Below are 20,508 nucleotides of genomic sequence, written 5' to 3' on the forward strand. Positions count from 1 at the left end.
AGAAGAAGAAGAAGAAGAAGAAGAAGAAGAAGAAGAAGAAGAAGAAGAAGAAGAAGAAGAAGAAGAAGAAGAAGAAGAAGAAGAAGAAGAAATACTAAAAGCATACTACTGGTTGGGGAAAAAATAAAGCTACACTTGTTTGAAAGTGAAATGACAACCTACTTGGAAAATCAAAAGAAAAGAACAAAATGTTCCTGGGACTATTGAAACGTATAACAAGGCTTCAGAATGCAAATATACCAAAGGCTAAGAAAGTCTAAGCAAGATCTACATTTTTTTTAAAGCCCAAAAAACTATGATTAAAGAAATCAAATAACCATGATTATTCAGTTTCAGGGAAATTCAATCTTGTCACGGTTTCAATCTATTTCTCACTTGATCTGCAGATTCAATGTAATATCAATACAAATACCAGCCAGTTATTTTATGGGTATCAATAAACTGATTCCAAACACAAGCTCCAGGGCTGCCAGGTTCAGTACAGTAATTGGCAAAAGAACAAATCAAGGAGAACAGAGTCCCAAAATACAGTCACATGTACAGTCAACAGACCTTTGACAAAAGAACCATAGCAACATAAGGAAACAAAGTTAGTCTTTCTAATAAATGATATTAGAACTGGATGTGTAAAACACATGAATCCTGAAACATACTTTAAAAAAGTTCAACATAAATCATAGATATAAATATAAAGCAGAAAGGGCTCAGGAGACGGCTAACTGGGCAAAGTATTACACAAGCAGGAAAACCCTGAGTCTGGATCTCCAACACCAACTGGATAAACAGACACAGCTACGCACACCTGAAGCCCCAGCACTGGCTTGAGGGGCGGAGTCAGGGGAAAGACAGACCCTAGGAGCTGGCCGGCCAGTCAGGTCAGTGAGAGGCCTCATCTCAGAAATGAAGGTAGGAAAGCATTTGAAAGAGGCATTCTGACGTCAGCCTCTAGTGTACACACACAAAATTTCTAGCAAAGACTACAGGAGAAAATCTAGATGATGTGGAGTACGGTAAGGACATTAAATGAAGCATTAAAAGGCTAATCCACGGACAAATTCATTCGCTGGAGCAGACTTGAGTAGAGCTAGAAACACGACACTCGGGCATTCTTCCTCTGCTCCCTAGCCCACCACCAGATGACCCGCTCTGTTCTGCTCTGCCACACCTCCTTCCTTAACAACACAGCCTCTGAAACTGTGAGCCAAAATAGTCCTTCCTTTAAGGTGGCTCTCTGAGATACTAGTTTCAGGGACACCAAGAGAAACTCCCTGTGAACTAGGGACTCGGGGTGACACTGATGTGTCAATGGAGCTCCTGAGCTGCAGCCAATCAGCAGTGTGCTGGGGCTGATACTAGAGACGGCATGTGTGAGGTAGCAACGTGGAGCGATTGGACTTTTCCTCACACTTCTGTCAGCCTCAAATTTCTTCTCCTAAGACTTTTTAAAGTCCTTTTATTCCCCCTCTAAATCGGAAGCCAGATGGTCGAATAGATTAGGAGGGAGAAGGCAGTGCAGGCAATCATGTCATGTTCCCACTGCTAACAGCAACATAGGAACAACCAGCTCTTACTTGATCTCCTTCACAGGTACTTTCTTCTGGAGAAGCTGCTGCACCATCCCTTGTTCTTCCGAGGGTAGTAAAATTAGTAAAGCTTCTCCATCTTCTTTGTATCTAAACAAAAAAAAATTTTCATTGCATCAATACAATCTTCATTTTACATTTTGACAAGAAGATGAGTAGATGACATGAAATCACTTAATTAGTAAATGCTAGAAAAACCCGCTTTCTTCCATGATGTCAGAAAAGTAGGACTCTAGCTGCCTTGCATCGAATTTCAATCACTTGCTGTAATTCCCACTGCCTTTAAGACTGTACTTCAAAAGCAGAGCTAGCATCTAAAAAAGAAGCAATTAAACAGAATTCCTCTTTTGAGATGGGGGTCTCAATCTTGTAGGCCAAGATGGCATTTCTTTTGTATATAGCCTCAGGCAACAACAGGCCCAATCCCAAAGGGATATTTAAAATAAGTTCATACAAATATATCAAGGAGACTGCTTCCACCGAAACCACAAGAGTATTATGACAAATTACTTATTAAACATGGCAACCAAATACACTGAAGAAATCGGATTTTGGGGAAAACTGGCACATATGCCTGTAATCTCTGAATACAGGAGGCTCAGGCAGAAGAACCGCTGCAGGGTCAAGGCAGGGCTGAGATAACAGCAAACTCTGTCTCAGAACCAAAACACAGACATCAATTCATCTGCATATGGATTTTACTGATACCTTTAAAATAAAACTTTTCAGGTCAATTTAAGAAACAGGCCTACTCAGGTAAATACCTTCTCCTGCTCTTCCTTCACATGAGCCAAGCCTTACTTTATACCACACCTCCAGAAATCGGTGCTGACACAGGCAAAGGCTTCCTAAAGTACTGACGTTACTAACACCACAGTGCCAACTGGGACACGAGCAACAAAAGAGAATCAAATGGGATATTTAGGAAAACGTTTTACAGAAGAAAACATAATCTCAAAGCAGTCTTTACGCTCATGGTATAAAATCTGAGGGGCACATATTTATAACTACCAAGTAACTACTTACTGAGAAGCCATGGCTCAAGAAAAAACCAAACACACAGAAGCAGGGCCCTGTCCTCAAGAAATGTGATACTCATCCAAAACAGAAATGACAAGCTCCTAGGCAGGAGCAACAAACACATAGAAGCACAAGACTCCAGACAACGATCAAAGAATGACAAAGGACAGTCGCAGGCAACAAGCGCCACCAACTCAGAAGTGGAGAAGTGCCCTTCCCGAGGAAAGATATGACACAGCAGAGGAACTTCAGTCAGGTCTTTCAGGCAGACACAGAGGGGCCCACGGCGTTCTAAGAGAATGCTGGGTCATTGGAGAAAGCAGACAACAATCAAGACCGATTCCGTGAAGAGAGGCCTGAAAGGGGAAGTGCAGAGCTGGAATGACAAACGAACCGCGGGGAAGAGGAGTTCAGAGGTACATTCAAGCCTCGTTTTGTACTGCCCTGAATGCCTCTGCAAGAAATTCTATAATACTGTCTGCAAATAATATTTTATCATTAAATGTTGAAAGAAAAATTGGTTTTTGCAACTTAACTAAGAGAAGGTACTGCACTTTTATTATGAAATCTAAAGGAAAGCTTTTTACCTTACATATTAATTTTAAAATCCAACTCTAATGAAGAAAAAAATATATCCTTGTATGAACAGATATTTAAAAACCAGTAATAAATCCCAGCACTCAGGAGGCAGAGACAGGTGTATCTCTGTGAGTTCAAGGCCAACCTGGTCTACAGAGTAAGTTCTAGGACTGTCAAGGCTACACAGAAAAACCCTGTCTGGAAAAAAAAATTAATACAGGATTTGATTAGTAACACAGAGGATGCTGTAAGAGTATGACAGAGAATATTACCTAATAGTCCAGATATTAAGAAAACTGTCCAGAAATAACAAAGCCTTAAATAAACCTTGAAGAATCAGAAGCCAGTCTAACATTAATTGTAGAGACAGGGGAAGGATAGTCAAGTTTTGCAAGGGAAACAGTAGTATTTCAAAGATCAATGAAAACTTGATTTTCATCTTCATGCTTATTTAATTGTCTTATAAACAGAAATATGAATATATCTGTCGGAACTCAAGAGCTAGCTGTAAATACCTTTCTCATTGTTTAAATGCAAAATCATATGATTCAAAGTTACTCATCTTCATACACTACAAAAAAAAGTATGAATTCAAAATATTCCCCTTTAGCCACTAGACTAAACCATACATGATGGCAGAAGTTATCAGCATAGAAAATAAGACGCATCCTGACCAAGTAAGATAGATGACAGACATCACAACTGCTGTGTCAGCTCTCTGAGGGCAAGCCAGGCGGTGGTGGTACACACTTGGGAGGCAAAGCAGGCAGATTTCTGAGTTCTAGGACAGTCTGGACAAACCCAAAAGAGAAGCCAGAGGACAAGCTGAGGAGGCGGTGCCATGAGTGAGCTCAGAAAAGGCGCCACAAGCTTTGCTGCGCAGCTTGAGGGGAGACCTGAGTTCAGACACCCAACATCCAGGTAAACAGCTAGGTATAATTGCTTGCCTAGAACTCAGTGTTTGAAAGAACGAGGAAACAGGAGAATCTTTTGGGCTTTTTGGGCTTGCTGGCCACCAATTTAGAAAAAAAGCCTTTATAATACAATCTAGTAATGAGGAAAGTGAACAAGAAAAAGAAAGCCAACTCGTTGCTCTAACATATCCAAATGTGATGAACGATGCAGAAAAAGAGAAGGATGCAAAGGCATGGCTCGAGGAGGATAACAGAAAGCCACACAGGGAACTGTGGGAAAGCAGTATTTTAGAAACATCTGATATAAAAACGTCTAAGGCAATAGCACTTCTAACATTTATAAGCAGCAGCAAGACCTGAAACAAAAAGAAAAAATGATAGACAGACAGACAGACAGATAAGGAAAGTGTATGGGGCTGTCACTGACTTAACTGGGAAACCTTCATAGGAGTCAGAGAATTTGCCTTATGTTTTAAAAGACCACATGGCCTGCTGAATTAAGCAGACCATAGGAGAACAAGAGCAGAGGAAGTACCTGAGAACTGGCTGCCTCCTGAGAAACATCAGACCCCTACTTGCCTCTGTGCCTCTACCAGCTGTATTTCATCTCAGCTCTTCAATGCTTAAAGACAAAAGATTTGCTCTGCCCTTTATTAAAGTCCAGTTATCAACAGACATAAGCAGGAAGCTATATAAGGAAGCAATTTCCTCCTTGGGAGAAGCAGACTCAGTAGAATTTTAAAATTCCCACCTAAGTGAATTTTTAGGAATAGAAAATTTCATTTGAAAATAATATTCCTATCACATACCTAATAAATTCACATTAGGCTTAATTTCTTAGGGAAATTGTCCTTATTATTTCAGTTTGCAAAAAGCTAAAGACACTTTTTTAAAAAAAACTCTCACTGATTTCTTAAAATAAGAACATTTTCTGCAAACCATGAGCCCTTCCCAATTTAGGAATTTTAACTAGTTTGCAGTTTCATGCTTGCTGTTAGAGGGATCCCAAAGACTAGGAAAAGCAAACGCTTGGCTCTGCTGCCCCCTAGTGGAGTCACAGCTCACTATCTAAAGTTACTCACAATTATGAGAACTACAAAAAATGGTGAAAAGAGCTGAATTGGAATAGAGCTAAAATGAATTTTTCCTCAGCAGTCTAGAACAGAAAAAGTTACACATAAACTCGCACCTTCTCTCCTAGCCTCCCTACGACCCACAGACAAAAGGCTCCTCTGGTGTGGGCCTAATTTCTAATAACAAACCTTCTGTGCTTTCAACTGCAATTTTTTTACTTAAAATAAAAGAAGTCAAGCTTTTGAGAACCAAAACATCAAGCCTTAAAGACAATTGTTGTGAAGTGGCAAAATGTCCTACAGGACAAACCCTAACAAACTATCTTCACTCACTTGTCTCAAAGAGGACATCATTTTGTTAAGTGGGCTAAGGAAAATTTTTCTTCGCTATAAATCCAAAGAATCCAGTAAAACTGTAAATGCTTGGAGACAATAACACCTGGCTCACCCTTTATTTCTCCCTGGTAAGGCACAAAAGTAAAGAAGCCATATTCTCGCCGGGCGATGGTTGCGCACGCCTTTAATCCCAGCTCTTGGGAGGCAGAGGCAGGTAGGTGGATCTCTGTGAGTTCGAGGTCAGCCTGGTCTACAAGAGCTAGTTCCAGGACAGGAACCAAAAAGCTGCGGAGAAAGCCTGTTTTGAAAAATCCAAAAAAAAAAAAAAGAAGAAGAAGCCATATTCTCCAACTTTAAGCAACTTTCCTGACAAATATGAGTGTTCAATTCCAAAAGCAAACACTTTCTGGAAACCTGGTTTTAATTACAGTCTAACACAGGATTTTAATTAGTTTCAAATTTTAATTTAGCCTTTATTCAACTCAATTATTCAGTCTCATGGCCCACGAAGCTTTCTCATTATCTCTAAACCCATTAATGGCCATTTTCAACCACCAAAGAAAAAAGCAAGCAGAAGATATGCTAACCTCTTCACTGAAATGGTCAATGGTCAATTCAGAATATGTTGTTTATGTATGAAGGGTCAGACTTCTACTTTAAAAGTTAATGACTGTGTTAAAAATACATTAAAATATTCTTTAAAACAGAAAAAGAAAGTAGTATTCTCTTCAGACTCAGCATTGCAGCATTGTCCTAAGTCTTTAGCTCCACAACCATCAAGATCCAATTTAATGCTCACCAGAATGTTCAACTATACTTCTTCAAAACTAAAAATCTCTCTTTAATCATTTGATATACTGAAGTGCTCATTCATCTCACGCAGATTTCCAAACACTGCTAAATACACTCTATGAAGGACTCAGTGTCCACCTTCTACACCACACCACTGGCACAGGTGAAAGACCTCTAAGTCTAGTCTAATATTCTTGAGATGCCGTATCAACCATTCCTATCTAAAGACACACAGAACCACAAAAATGCAAACGCCCATGGGTGCATACACCAGTTTTTACAAACCACATGTTTACTAAAGGAAATTAAGTCATGGGTGAAAGGTTTTTTTATCACCAGCTTCCACTAAGACTTCTCAAAAGATGTCACTGTGAAAAATAATCCAAAAATGAACTGAGAATATTAAGGTGCACCTTCGTAAGAACTGAAAACAGGGATGGGAAGATGGTTAAGTGGGCAAAGGTGCCTATCATCAAAGCCTGGAAACCTGAGCTCAGGTCAGAGCCCAACTGAATGCAGAAAAGGAAAACTGACTCCACAAAGTTGTCTCTGACCTCCACAGGCAGATCATGTGTACTCACACATACATCAAGCACTTACACACAAACACACACAAAATAATAACAATAATAACAACAATAATAATAAACAGAACAGTTTGTGCTCCTTTTTCCTAGCTGCCAAGAGACAACTGTTTCACTGCAGTGATATCTTCTACAGAACTCAGTCTCAACTCTTACCTCATGTTTAAAATATGTCATTAATTCCAATTCAGAGACTTCTTTTGTACCTTCTAGCAAATCAATCTACTTTAAAATATGCTTACCATTATACTATTGTCTTTCTTCTTTTATTCTTAAAAGAAAGACATCTGAGTACATTTTTATTACAGTCATGTTTGCTGGCGACCCATGGTGTAAATTCAAGTCAATCAGTAACACTCAAACACTCTTTAGCAGTCTATGAAAATTAGGAAACAGGACACTCTACTTTTTATTAGGCTTCAGAAAAACTTTTTGCTTCAGGTGAAAAAAAAAGTCTCTTCATACAAAAATATTTATTATTTTCTTCAAAGTTAGCTAAAAACTGTGAAAAAAGGGAAGAGAGGAAAGGAAGAGAAAGTTTGAAAAGACAAAGGAGGGAAGTTTGCAAAGAAGGAAGGGTGGGAGGAAGGAAGGAGAGCAAAAAAGAGAGAAAAGAAGTTGGGAGAGAGGAAGGAAGGATGAGAGGGAGTGGGCACAGATCAGGTAGAAAGATGAAGCCAGTGAGGAAAACAGTCTTTGGCCCTCAGGGCTAAAGATCCTATCATCCCTGGGAAAGCATAGAAAGCAGAGACAGATGCTAGTCCAGTTAGATCAACACCAAACTCCATGAAAGCACCAAATTACACCATTTTGACAGCAAGAAGAAGAGTAAGAAAACGTAAACCAAAGAAACAGTCCACTTAGCTAATCACAATTAACATGACTTTATTATATCAATATTTACGTTATTTATAATTCCTAACCATTTAAATACTTATTACAATTTTACTGAATTGATATTCATTTGTTTTCCATTTTCTGTTCTCATGTTAATGGCATGTTTCAAGTGTGTTGTTGGTGTCTTCCCCACCTGCTCTCCATCTCTCACTGAACCTGGACCTCATCTACTCAGCTGGACTAGGTAGCCAAAGAGTTCTGAGTATCTACCCGTCTCTACCACACAGCCCTGGGACGACAGAGGCATGTCACTTCCAAGTGTTTGTACACGGGTGCCAACGACTCAAACTCAGGTCCTCACACAGGCACGGCAGGCACTCTAGAGCTCACGCACGCTAGGACACGAATTCTTCCACTGGACCACTGTCAGTCCTCTTCTAACTTCTCTTTAAGGCAGGGTCTACATTGCCTAGACTGCCTTAGGCTTACTCTAAAGCCCAGCAAACCTTGAGCTTTAAGATCCACCTGCAGGAGCCTTCCGATCTCAGCCAAGTGCCACCACATCCAGATCTCATCTCTCCTGCCTTAAGATAAATGTCTGCACAAAGTACTAAGGCAAAGGAAGTATTCTAAGGCCTTTGAGAACCATTACCAAATGCGACCCAGAAAGAGGTCAGCCATTTATAATTCTACAAATTTCACTATAATCTCAATAGTACAACATATTACATAATTCTTTTCATTCATCTAGATCCATCTGTAATGTAGTTTTATGTCCCAGACATTTTCCCCACAGCTCTTTAGCCAGTATAAGATGCTTCAACATGAAATACAAAAAAAAAAAAAAAAAAAAGGAAAGAAGCAAATGAAAAAAGTCACTAGGAGGGGCCTCCACCAACGCCTTTAAATCTCAATCAGAAAAAGAAATCTTTGACTCCTATCGACCCTGTCCCTTACTAAACTTATACCACAGACTAGGGAAGTCAGACCGTCTGGTTCAAATCTTGGCTCTTTGTATCTTCAAACATATTGTATTACTGCTTAAACACTGACTTCTTCATTTAAAATAGAGAAATCATGAAGATTCATTGTACTGACGTTCAGTAAGCGGTTCTTAGAGAAGTTTAGAAAGGTAAATTAAAACAAAATAAAACTTCATGAACTGTTCTCAACAACAGCCTTCAGGCTGTGCTTTCTCAATTTGTTTATTGTGCATGAAAGTGTGAGAAGGAGAGCAAGCATGCGAGTCTTTGTGGAAGTCACCAGACAACTTTTTAGAGGTGGCTCTCTGGCTTCTGCTGATGCAGTGTTACTCCAGGCTAGCTAACCAGATAGGCTTCTTAGCATAGGAATACAGGTGAGCAGCCCTGCATTAGGCTTTTTAAGTGGGTTTCAGGGATCGCTCAGGGTGTTAGGCTGACATGGCAAGCACTTTTATCCACTGAGCCATCCATCTCCCCAGCCCTTATCAGAGTTACCCACAACAAGACACTAGCACTCACCTATCTAATTGTTCCAGTCTTTGTTTACAGTGGAGCAGGAGCACGGTTACCTACACTGGAGAGGGCAGTGGGAGTAGACAGCAGTGACAACCAGCATTTAACAAGTGAACCCACCAGTCGTATAATTCCCTGAGGGGCAGCCGCATCTGGCAAAGCCATGGAGTTACTGACTGTGAATGACCAGGTGCTCCTGCCTGTAATTTCTCTCATGAGTCACTTCATTTCTTCCCTAAGAACTGATACGGGCGTTTATCTCACGCATATATCCCATTATCAGGATACACGTATAGCTGTGGAAGGTCACAAGATGCTTTTCTGCTTAAGTTAATATTTATGAATATAATTTTCCAGGTGTTGTTTTTACTTATTCCAAGTCCAGGATAGAAGAAACTTGATTATACATAATGCTCTCAGTAATTGACTTTTGCACAGAGTCCCAGTGTCAGGCTCCAGGCTCAGCCAATTGTTTACCGTCTTAGAACCCTCACCAACTTAAGGAGTATGTGTAAGAGCACTGGCCTTGCTCTCTGGCCAGTCACTATGACATTCCCTAGTCTAAGAGAAACCACAGGACTTATCCTGTGTCATGAGAAGGGTCAGGCCCTGAACGTGTAACATGTTAACTGTCCAGATTGTGGTTGGAAAAAAGGAACTCGACAGAGAAGAAATGGAGTGGAGGGCAGAGCTGTAAGCAGTAGAGACTACGTAGGCCTAATTAGGAACTGTAAAAATCCATGTAGCAATGTGGAGACAGAGGGAATCGCAGAAAAGATTTTTTTAAGTTAAATTAAAGAGAAAGTTATCATCAGAAAGCATCTGTTTCATTATTTTTCCCTCAGATAGAAAAAGTCTAGCCTTTAGATGGATAAGAACTTTTTTCTAACCCTTGCTACTTTGAGGTCTTCTTTTTCATTGCCCTGGAAAAAAAATCGCAGGAGCTGGCCTCCCATGGTCCATATTAGCAAGCTTTGTTATTAAACAGTACAAAAGCAAAGAAATGGGCCACACCTACCTGGCAGTTCTACCAGCTCTGTGAATATATGTATTAGCATCCTCTGGACAATCAAACTGAAGAACCCAATTCACAGCTGGAAAATCTACACAGAAGAAATATCAAAGCGGGAAAAAAACAATTTCAATATCTAGACTGCTGTACTACTGTTATGTTACAGTAGCGTGTGCCAAGACTTTCTACCACATCTCACTAACAAAACTTTATTAAAAATAAAATTGATCGCATTAATCAAGAAATCATAAATATTTTTCTACTTTGATAAAGTGAACTAAAATTGCTTCTTTCTGAAACATAAGAGACAATGCTTTGTGACAATAGTAACATATCCTGATATACTGGTTGTGAGCCTAGCCTTTAATGACTGAGCCATCCCTCCAGCCCATACCTTGATGTTTAATGACCTAAAAGTATCACTCTTGGTTTCTGGGTCTGAGGAGATGGTTCATTTTGGTAAAGTGCCTGTCACCCAGCATAAAGATCTTAGTTTGGATTACCACACTCATTGAAGAAGAAAAAAAAAAAAAATGAAGTCAGGCACAGAAGCACTTTCCTCTTAACTCCAGCACTGGGTAGGCAGGGATAAAAAGATATTTGGGGTTTGCTGGCTATTTTAGCAAATTCTGTGAACTCCAAATTCAGTGAGAGACTATATATATCAAAAAACAAGGTAGAAAGCACAGAAGACAATAGACATCACCTCTATTCTCCATACACTTTGCACACACATGAACATATACATAGACACACAGACATATAAAAATAATAAAAATTTATACTTTACTTTTCCTGCTAGTCCTAACTCCAAATAAACTGGTAAGCAATCATATACCCTATATTTCTGAATACTACAAGCTTTATTCATTTCCACAGAAGCCTGCTCTCAATCTCTCAGAACTAACTCTAATCACGTATAGGGTCTGCTGCAAGGATTTCTAAAGATGATAAGTAAAATCATTTTTGCCTCAACTTTTTTGGGGGGAGTGGTTTGAGACAGAATTTCTCTGTGTAGCCCTGGCTCTCACAGAATTTACTTTGTAGACCAGTCTGCCTCTGCCTCCCAAGACTGGGACTAATGGCATGTACCACCACCACCGCCTGGAATAAGTAAATAATTATTAATTTTTAAAAAAGAAAGAATCACTGTAAGAAGGCCAAGACGACAAAGAGAATCACTTAAAAAATATTTTTAGCTGTAAGTCGTTATACACACCTTCAATCCCAGCACTTGGGATTTCTGTGACTTTGAGGCCAATCTAGTCTACAAAGCTAGTTCGAGACCAGTTATACCTACACAGTGAGACCCTATCTCAAGAGAAAGTAACTGCTAAAATAGGGTGGCACATTCCCCTACTGTTTAAGATGTATGTTTAAGATGAATTACACAGGAAGAGTGACTCAAGACCTCAGGCCACTAGCTCTCTCCTCACCTCCACCGTAGCTGCCCACAACGCTACAAGGTGCAGTCACCACTGTACCTTCTGAAGGTAAAGTTAAAGGATGCTAAATACAGTGATGCTAAAAATCAAAGTGACTAGTCAAAAAATGGATTTCACTGATTTCTATTGCTAAATTTCAGTTTTCAAAGTTGTAAGAATTTTCTTATCTTTAAAATTTCAACCTTTCATCTCTTTTGATGACCACAGAGGCTCCTCGGGATTATGATTTAATTACCATGAAACATAACCAAGCTCACCAGAGATGCAAATACTACACAAAGTTTCACTGTCATCTGTCATGTTCATCAACTTACCAATGTACTAAAGTCTCTCTCACAAGATCTGAGACTCCAATTTCCAGAAAAACACCCTATAAGAAAATATATTTGCCATGACCACAGAATGGTACTCCAGCAAGCTCACTTACCCAGCCCTCTGGCTGCAATATCAGTAGCAAACAGCACGGCAGCCCTCTTCCGGACAAATTCGTTGTAGACTTCCATTCTTCTCATCTGCTGCTGCCGACCATGGAGAGCAAGGATAGAGATGCCTGGGCGCAGCCGGCAGAACACCCTGTACAGGTACTGAACCTGGGCACAAGCAGAAGGGTAAGTCTGATCCTTAGAATGGAGGACAAATTTCACCAACTGTCAGTTTTTTAAAAGAAACATAATCTAGAATTAAAGTCTTAAAACATTCTTGCTCACAGATTTTCTAAAACAATTTTGATGTCTAAAAAAATTAAAAAATCTCAATCACTAAAAATAAAATTAAAAAAAAATTGTTCTTACATTTTTTAGTCACCTAAATTCTTTGCAGTTTTGAACAGCTATAAGAATACAACTTCTACAAAACTGTACTTTAAAATAAATGGTTATCATATACATGTCCAAGAGATCCTCACAGTAAAGCTACAGAAAACCGTGAGCCACTCTGAACAGAAGAAAGCCTTGTTTCCGTCCCTCCTGCGACCTCCTTCTCCCTCTCTGGACCCGCACAGAACACAGCTTAGGGTTTTAAGCTTGAAAGCCTTTTATTACTATCATTGTAATTCATAAATTTCTACAACAAAATGTCCTCAAGTTGTATGTTTCTTATGCAAACAGGCTGTGCTAACCTTCTCCCCTGACTGAGCACTTAGTTGACCCTTCTTCCTGAAAAGATAAGATGTAATAAATAACTTAGACATAAATAAAATTTTACTATAAATGTATTTCAATGTATAGGCCTAAAGGAGTTAACTACTGTTTTAGTTTTACTTCTTTACTATGTACTTACTACTAACTGGATACTGTTAGACTGAGGCAGAATTCAATATTATTTCTAACACATATTAAGAAAATTTGTCCACATAAATTAAAAACAAAATGGACCCAAAACTTAACTTTTGAAACTACAAAAATGCCAAAATCACAATAAAAGTAGTATATAAATGAACCATGAGCTCTTCTCCTTAAGGGAGAACAAATACACTTCTCTGAATCCCTTACTCCTAGTACAAGGCTGATATTCATCAATTATTTATTAACTAAATAAGGACATAGACAAAATATTGCAGAAAGATTTTTCAAAGGGACAAATGACCCTAAAAGGACCCTAAAAAGGTATAACAATTCATATTTGCCTTTAAAGTACCAGCTATTGACCTAGGGGCAGGGTAAAGGTCTGTAGATGACCATAAACAAGGACTTGGGCCTCAGGTCAAAAGGAACATTCAGTTCCACACTCTTGGAGGGAAGAACTACGACACCACAAAAATCTTCAATAACCTAGCTAGCTCCATTCCTCTGCCAATGCTTTTGATGAATACTATGCTCCCAGAATCACTAATACCTAAAGAAGTACTAAAGAAAAGACAGCGAATGTTTGCCTTCAATGGGCTTCAAGTTTCATTCATGATTTCTGTAAGTTGTTTCTTCTTATACTTTGTTCTTTTGGCTTTTGGGGGGACCCACCACCCAAGTCACAAATAAATACCACGGAGTCTTAATCTTACTTACAAATGCCTGGACTTAGCTTGACTTGTTTCTTGCCAGCTTTCCTTAACTTAAATTATTCCAACTACTTTTTGCCTCTCTCTCTCGGCCTTTTTCCTTTTCTTGCATCTGTGTATCTTACTTTCACTCTTACTCCGTGGCTGGCTGGGCGGCTGGGCGGCTGGGCGGCTGGGCGGCTGGGCGGCTGGGCAGCTGGGCGCTGACATCCTCCTCCCCAAGTTCTCTCATTACTCTTTCTCTTCCAGATGTCTATTTCTTCTCTCTGCCTGCCAGCCCCACTTATCCTTTCTCCTGCCTCGCTACTGGCCATTCAACTCTTTATTAGACCATCAGTGTTTTAGACATGCAAAGAATCACAGCTTCACAGAGTTAAACAAATAAAGCATAAACAAAAGTAACACACCTTAAAATAGTATTCTACAACAGATTTCCTTTCCAACAAAAATACAGGATTATCAGTCTTTATAGATCTGTTTCCTAGCATTGCATAGCACACTGAGTAATGATTTGTCTAACTGAAATAGGAAGCTCAAAGACGGTGATCCAACACAAACACGTTCAAAAGGAAAAATTCAGGAGTCGATACCTCTTTGCAGCTGGAGAAAAACACAATACTCTTCTTCTTTAGGTGGCTTCTCAAGAAGGAAAACAGCACGCTGATTTTCTGGTGCAGCTCACAAACTATATAGTTCTGTTCCAGTGTAGCAGGGGTGCTTGTAGAATCAAGAAAACAAATTCTTTTAACAATGTCATAGTGCTGCTTTGAAATCAACACTAAAAAAGAAATGTACCAGTGCTCCATTCTCCCAATATCTATCACAAACACATTTTTTTCTCTATTGTCCCCTATAAGAGAAACTCACCAAGGCTACATGTATTCAGAGTCCTCGAGAGGTTGTATGAAAAGATACACAGCAGCACAAGTGTCAACCACAGGAAGAAGGTAAAGACCACTGTCTGTGAGGAGCAGCTTAGGAGAACTTTGCTGGGCTGACGGCTAATGTCTACATCTTTTATTGGGTTAGGGATTAGAGAAATATAAGCATTCATCTAAGCAATTCAGACTTAACACCTGCATATTTCATGGTAAATCTGACAAAGAATATATTAATATTGAACTCACAATAATGATCATGTATGCCGAAGCATTTACAGGCACACAACATTAAAATGGGTTAGTACACAAAAGTATGAAGAAATGGCTAGCAAACGGATAATCATTGGTTGATAGTAAGTACATATATAGCAGGTATAGGGCTGTATTGTAGACATGAAAGTCAGAGGGGACTTATTAGGAAAGAGAGGTTCAATGGGGGGAGGGCGCAAGAGAGATCAATGGAAATGTAGTGACTGTATATGTATATATATATATATATGTATACATGTGAAATTATGAATAAACAAATGTTTAAGGAATGTATTATAAACGTCTCGATTTGTTACATGTTAAAAAATTCCTAATAATGTCTGAAAAGTACATACAGATTTACTATTGGAAAAACTCTTATAATTTTATTACAAATTATGGCATTATTTAAAACCAAAGGTTTAAAAAGAAAATCAACCCAAACATCCATTACTAAGGAACGTGTGGGATGAACTATTAGACACCCAGACCATAAGGTATTATGCAACTATAAAAGAATGTGAGATATATTCATGTATCACTGTGGAATGACCTCTGGAATCCATCATTAAATAAATAAGTAACAAAATAAGACAGTACTCTGGTACTGTAAGACCGGAGATAATGGAAAAACTAAAAGTCAAATACTTTAAGATAGCAAAAGAAATGATAAAATAGTATTGAAATTTAAATTTTCTAATTCATGATAAACTCTTATATTAAGAGAAGGAAAAAGAAAAGCCAAAGGATGTGAGAAAATATTTGCAAATGAAACATGCAATTAAAAGACATTCTTCATAAAACGCAAAGAATGCTTATGAAATCACAAATCCCCAATTTAGGAGAGAAATAAATCTCTCAACAGTCACCTGCCCAAAGGCAATGTCAGATCACGAAAGAACATAAGATGTTCCACAACCAATAAGCATATAAGATGCCTCTTACTTATCGCTTATGAAGAGAATTCGAATTTAAAACAAGACACTACTAAACACTCCACTATATATTTACGAGCCTCCAGGATCAGATTTTGAAAATGATACCACCACTTTTGAAGTTTTCTTCCCAAACCATTCTTGTCATCTAGTCCAGCAATCATAGTCTTTGGCATTTACCCAAAAGAACTGAAAATTCAGTCCACACAAAAAACCTGCACCCAGACATCTAACCATTTTATTCCCAACCACCACAACTTAGAAGCAATCAAGATGCTCTCTAATAAGTGAGTGGATAAAATGTTACACTGAGATAATAAAGTCATTTTGGCAGGAAAAGATGTCAGGACTGGGGTATAGCACAGTGGGAGAATACTTGCAGGCCACACAAGACCCTCGGTTCAATTCTCAGCACTACAAACTTTAAAGCCTTCAGACATCATTGATAAAGCCCAACTGGCCTACTGAACAATACATGTTTCCTAAAGCTATCTTGTCAAGGAAAAAATAATCTTGCTTGCTTAGAACTAAAATGATAAATATTTTATAAGAGATACCTCAGGACTGGGAAATGGTTCAAAGGCTATAAAGTTCATATTCAAGTATATGCATGAGAACTTGAATTCAAATCACCAGAACCTACCTAAGCAGAAGAATATCTATAACCATAATACTCCTACCACAAGATGGAAAGCTGGGGTTAGGGGGAGGGCAAGGGAAAGGGGCAGGGGAAAGTGGCTGGAGGAGAAAATGAAGGAACAACAGGATTGTAGAGATGGGGGGAAGGGCAGAGAGAGAGCAAGGAAAGAGTTATCTTGATTGTGGGAGTCATTATGGGGCTAGTGTGAAACCTGGCACCAGGGAAACTCCCAGGAATCCACAAGGATGACCCCAGCTAAGAATACAACCTACAGTGGACAAGATGTCTAAACTGGCCTGCCCCTGTAATCAGATTGATAACTACCTTAATTATCATCATAAAACCTTCACCCAACAACTGATGGAAGCAGATACAGAGATTCACGGATAAATATTGGGCCACGCTTCTGGAGACCAGTCAAAGATGATCAAAGACCATGATGGAGAGAGCCACAGAAACAGCTGACCTGAGCTAGTAGGAGCTCACTGAATCCAGACTGAGAGCGGGGGAACATACATAGAACCAAACTAGGCCCTCTGAATGTGGGTGACAGTTGTGTGACTTAGGCAGTCTGTGGGGCCACTGGCAGTGGGACCACGATTAACCCCTAGTGCTTGAACTGGCTTTTGGGGGCCCTTTCTTTTTGGAGAGATACCTTGCTCAGCCTAAATATAGGGAGGAAGGCCTTGGTCCTGCCTCAAAGTGATGTGTCAGACTTTGTTGACTCCCCATGGGAAGCCTTACCCTCTCTGAGGAATGGATGGGGGGGGGGGGGCGAGAAGGTAGGGGAGGGAATGGGAACTGGGAAAAGTATATAAAATGAGATAAGATCATTTTTTTAAAAATTAATTAAAATAAAGAAATATTTAAAAAACCTTGATCCTTTAAACCTTATTATAAATTACACTCTATAAGCAATGTAACCTAGAAAGCCACAGATCTATATAACCAGTCTACTGAAAGTAAGATACGACTCTCCCTGTGGAAGCCCCTATCCCTGTCTGAGTACTCCTTATGATCACACTGGGCACCTCCCTATTAACCCAACTGCTTAGGAACAACATTAAAAATATTTTTTAAAAATCCCTGCGTCATGACGACTTATCCTGAAATTCCTTTCAGCAATCCCCAAATGGAGGTTCCTAACAGGAAAGGCAACTCTTTTGACTGCTGCCAGTGACAGTGAGGAGTTAAGTCCCTGTCCCCGCCACCTATGCCAAGATACACCTCAGAAAATACCTCAGTCAATAAATTCCTTAGCAAATCTTTGAAGATAATAACTTCAAAAGTCACCAAAAGCCTATACAAAGACACCCACATACACACTTTAATGCCTTACCTTTTTAGAGTGCCTCTTTCTCTTAACCTCATACTGAAAATCTGTGTATATTATAATCTCTTTTAATAAACTGTTTCATAATATCTAGTGCTGAAATTATTTTCTACACCAAAGTCAAGAATTCTGGGTTTGCCTAAGTGAACATCTCTGATAAACTCCGATCACTACCAACAGCAGTGTGGAGCTGTGACCACGTCCACCTCTGCTGACAACTTCATTCAGCCCTATGTCGGAATCCCGCAACACAGGAAATCTTACCTCATGGGCAGCCAGAAAGCAAAAGGAATGTGAAGAGAACTTTAGGGTTTCCATATATCCTTCAATATCAAGCCTTTAATGACTTCAAACTACACTGCACCCCTAAAAGTTCCCCAAACTTCCCATGAATACTACTGGCTAGTGATCAAGCTTTCAACATATGAACCTCTGGGAACATTCCATCTAAACAACCAGTCCTAACAAAAACTATATAGTCGGGGTGACAAGATTCCATAAGGTAACTAACTACATCAATACAGCTAAGGTCCAACTCTATTAGCAAATATTGGTAACAGAAGAGACTATGTGGCAGAAGGGAGCATAAAGAAACTCAGTACTTTCCTTTCAAGCTTGTTGTAATTCTGTAACAGATAGGGATATAGCTCAACAGGCATAGTGCTTACCTAGCATACCTGAGGCCTTAAATTCCATACCCAGTACCAAACAAAACCCTGTATGGTAGAACAGGCATGTACTCCCAACACACAAGAGGCAGAGCCTAGAGTGAGTTTGAGGTCAGTCTGGGATACATGAGGTCCTGTCTCAAACAAACAGAAGTATTTAAAATTAAAGTAAATTGGCCATAACTACCAAAGGAATGTGTTAACAGAGCAAAATAAAAGGAAATAAGCTAATATTAAAAAACATAGCCGGGCGATGGTGGCGCACGCCTTTAATCCCAGCACTCGGGAGGCAGAGGCAGGCGGATCTCTGTGAGTTCGAGACCAGCCTGGTCTACAGAGCTAGTTCCAGGACAGGCTCCAAAGCCACAGAGAAACCCTGTCTCGAAAAACCAAAAAAAAAAAAAAAAAAAAACATAGAAACTATTTCAAAGTACTTATTTACAATGCCTAACAAAAAAGAAAGGCAATGGAACCTCAGACTTTTCTAAGTCATCACAGTGCTGCTAGTGTTGGTAACGCCCTTAAACTATTGCAGGCATGATGACTAGTAATAACTACAGGTCTGTAGAAACAAAGGTATGTGGTACAAAGAATATACTTTCAAAAAATAGAGCTGAGTAAAATGCTCCCAACCCTAAACTCGATTTCTAAGTACCAGTAAGAAGCAATGCACTGACTCTTGAAAAGCTTGTCCATTGAAAAGCCTCTAACAAAGTCCATCCTACCAGCACTTACATCAGGATATTTAAATTACATATCCTTTTCAAAAGAGATATGTAAGAGATATGAGAGCCAGAAACATCTACAATGAACCGAGAACGCCAGAAAAGGGTAGACATGTCACACCGACTCAAGAAATAGCCTAAATATCACATTCTCAGACAAGTACAGGACAACTCCAGAAAAAATATTAAATGCTTTAAATCTATATACTAAAGATCATTAATCAGAGTTATCATTAATCATCAAATCTGACTCAGTACAAAGAAAAAAAATCTGGTCACAGTATCAAGTAAGCTACCAACTCAACCTCAACGCTGATAAAGAGAATAAAGCACATACCCATTGGTCTCCCTTTCCTCTAAGACCCGTTCCTTAGCCTAACATGGCTTACAGGACAGCTGGTGGACAGAAAATATTCCAGTCAAGAAATGATACAGAGAGAGTAGTATAATGTTGCAAATATTAATAAAATAATGGATCAAGTCAGTAATCATCAGTTGCTAAAATTATAAAGTTCTAAAGGTATTGGTTCCTACCATAATGTAGCTGCCTATATGAGTTCAGGGAGGAAAGAGTTCCTACCTGTATTTTGCTTTTTCATGAACCCAAACGTATTCAGGGTCTTTCAAACTCAAGCGTGCAAGGTCCTTTACAGATTTGGTCTGTGTGGCTGAGAAAAGTAAAGTCTGGCGTTTCTTGGGAAGATTTTCAATAATAGCATTCATGGTGTCAGCAAAGCCCATGTCCAAGATCCGATCTGCTTCATCAAGAACTGAAAAACAAAGATGCAAGTTCTACAATAGTTAAAGAATACATTATGCCAAATGCAACTTAGTACCACTACCTGGAATCCTAAAGCTTATCCTTGGTTCAGTGGTAGTGCAATCGCCTAGCAAGTACAAGGTTCAGGGTTCGAATCCCAGAATCCCAATTCAAAACAAAATAATAATATAGTGGAAAACTGATAAAATCTAAGCAAAGAAAACTAGCGTTAAATTTACATAGTACATTGTTAATCTCACTATTGGCAAGGGTATCAATCATAGTTATGTACAAATTTAAAACTAGGGACAACTGGGTAAAGGGCAATACAGAAACCCTACCACTGCAGCTTTTCTGTAAGTACAGAAGCACTCAAAATGAAAAGCTATTAAAATACCAATAAGTAGCATCTCTATAAAAAAGAAAAAAGTTCATTAAAACAAATAACTTGACTTTTTAAGCTACCAAAATTAGGTATTACTTAAAAGGAAAAAAAAAGAAAAAAGAGGGGGCTGGGAAGATGGCTGAGTGGACAAGCCCTGCCATGCAAGCATAACATAAAGACTAAAGTTCAGCTACCCAGCCACATGAAAAGCCAAGTCCCAGCACTTGAGAGATATGAGATCCCCGAGCAAGCTGGTCAGCTGCACTTC

General features: G+C 39.2%; 1 protein-coding gene across 2 annotated transcripts in view; it reads right to left on the reverse strand.

Annotated features, from left to right (window-relative positions):
- Positions 1 to 20,508, reverse strand: part of Ddx10 (DEAD-box helicase 10) — a 156,599-nt gene that overhangs the window by 124,384 nt on the left and 11,707 nt on the right. For both annotated transcript variants that reach the window (XM_005347348.3, XM_013346110.2), the window contains exons 6-10: positions 19,676 to 19,865; positions 14,255 to 14,381; positions 12,099 to 12,261; positions 10,233 to 10,317; positions 1,572 to 1,673 (exon numbers count right to left, since the gene is read on the reverse strand). In XM_005347348.3, coding sequence (XP_005347405.1) covers positions 1,572 to 1,673; positions 10,233 to 10,317; positions 12,099 to 12,261; positions 14,255 to 14,381; positions 19,676 to 19,865 — 667 coding nt within the window. The remainder of the gene's footprint in view (positions 1 to 1,571; positions 1,674 to 10,232; positions 10,318 to 12,098; positions 12,262 to 14,254; positions 14,382 to 19,675; positions 19,866 to 20,508) is intronic.

This window comes from Microtus ochrogaster, chromosome 5 (assembly GCF_000317375.1).
Source record: "Microtus ochrogaster isolate Prairie Vole_2 chromosome 5, MicOch1.0, whole genome shotgun sequence".
NCBI lineage: Eukaryota > Metazoa > Chordata > Mammalia > Rodentia > Cricetidae > Microtus > Microtus ochrogaster.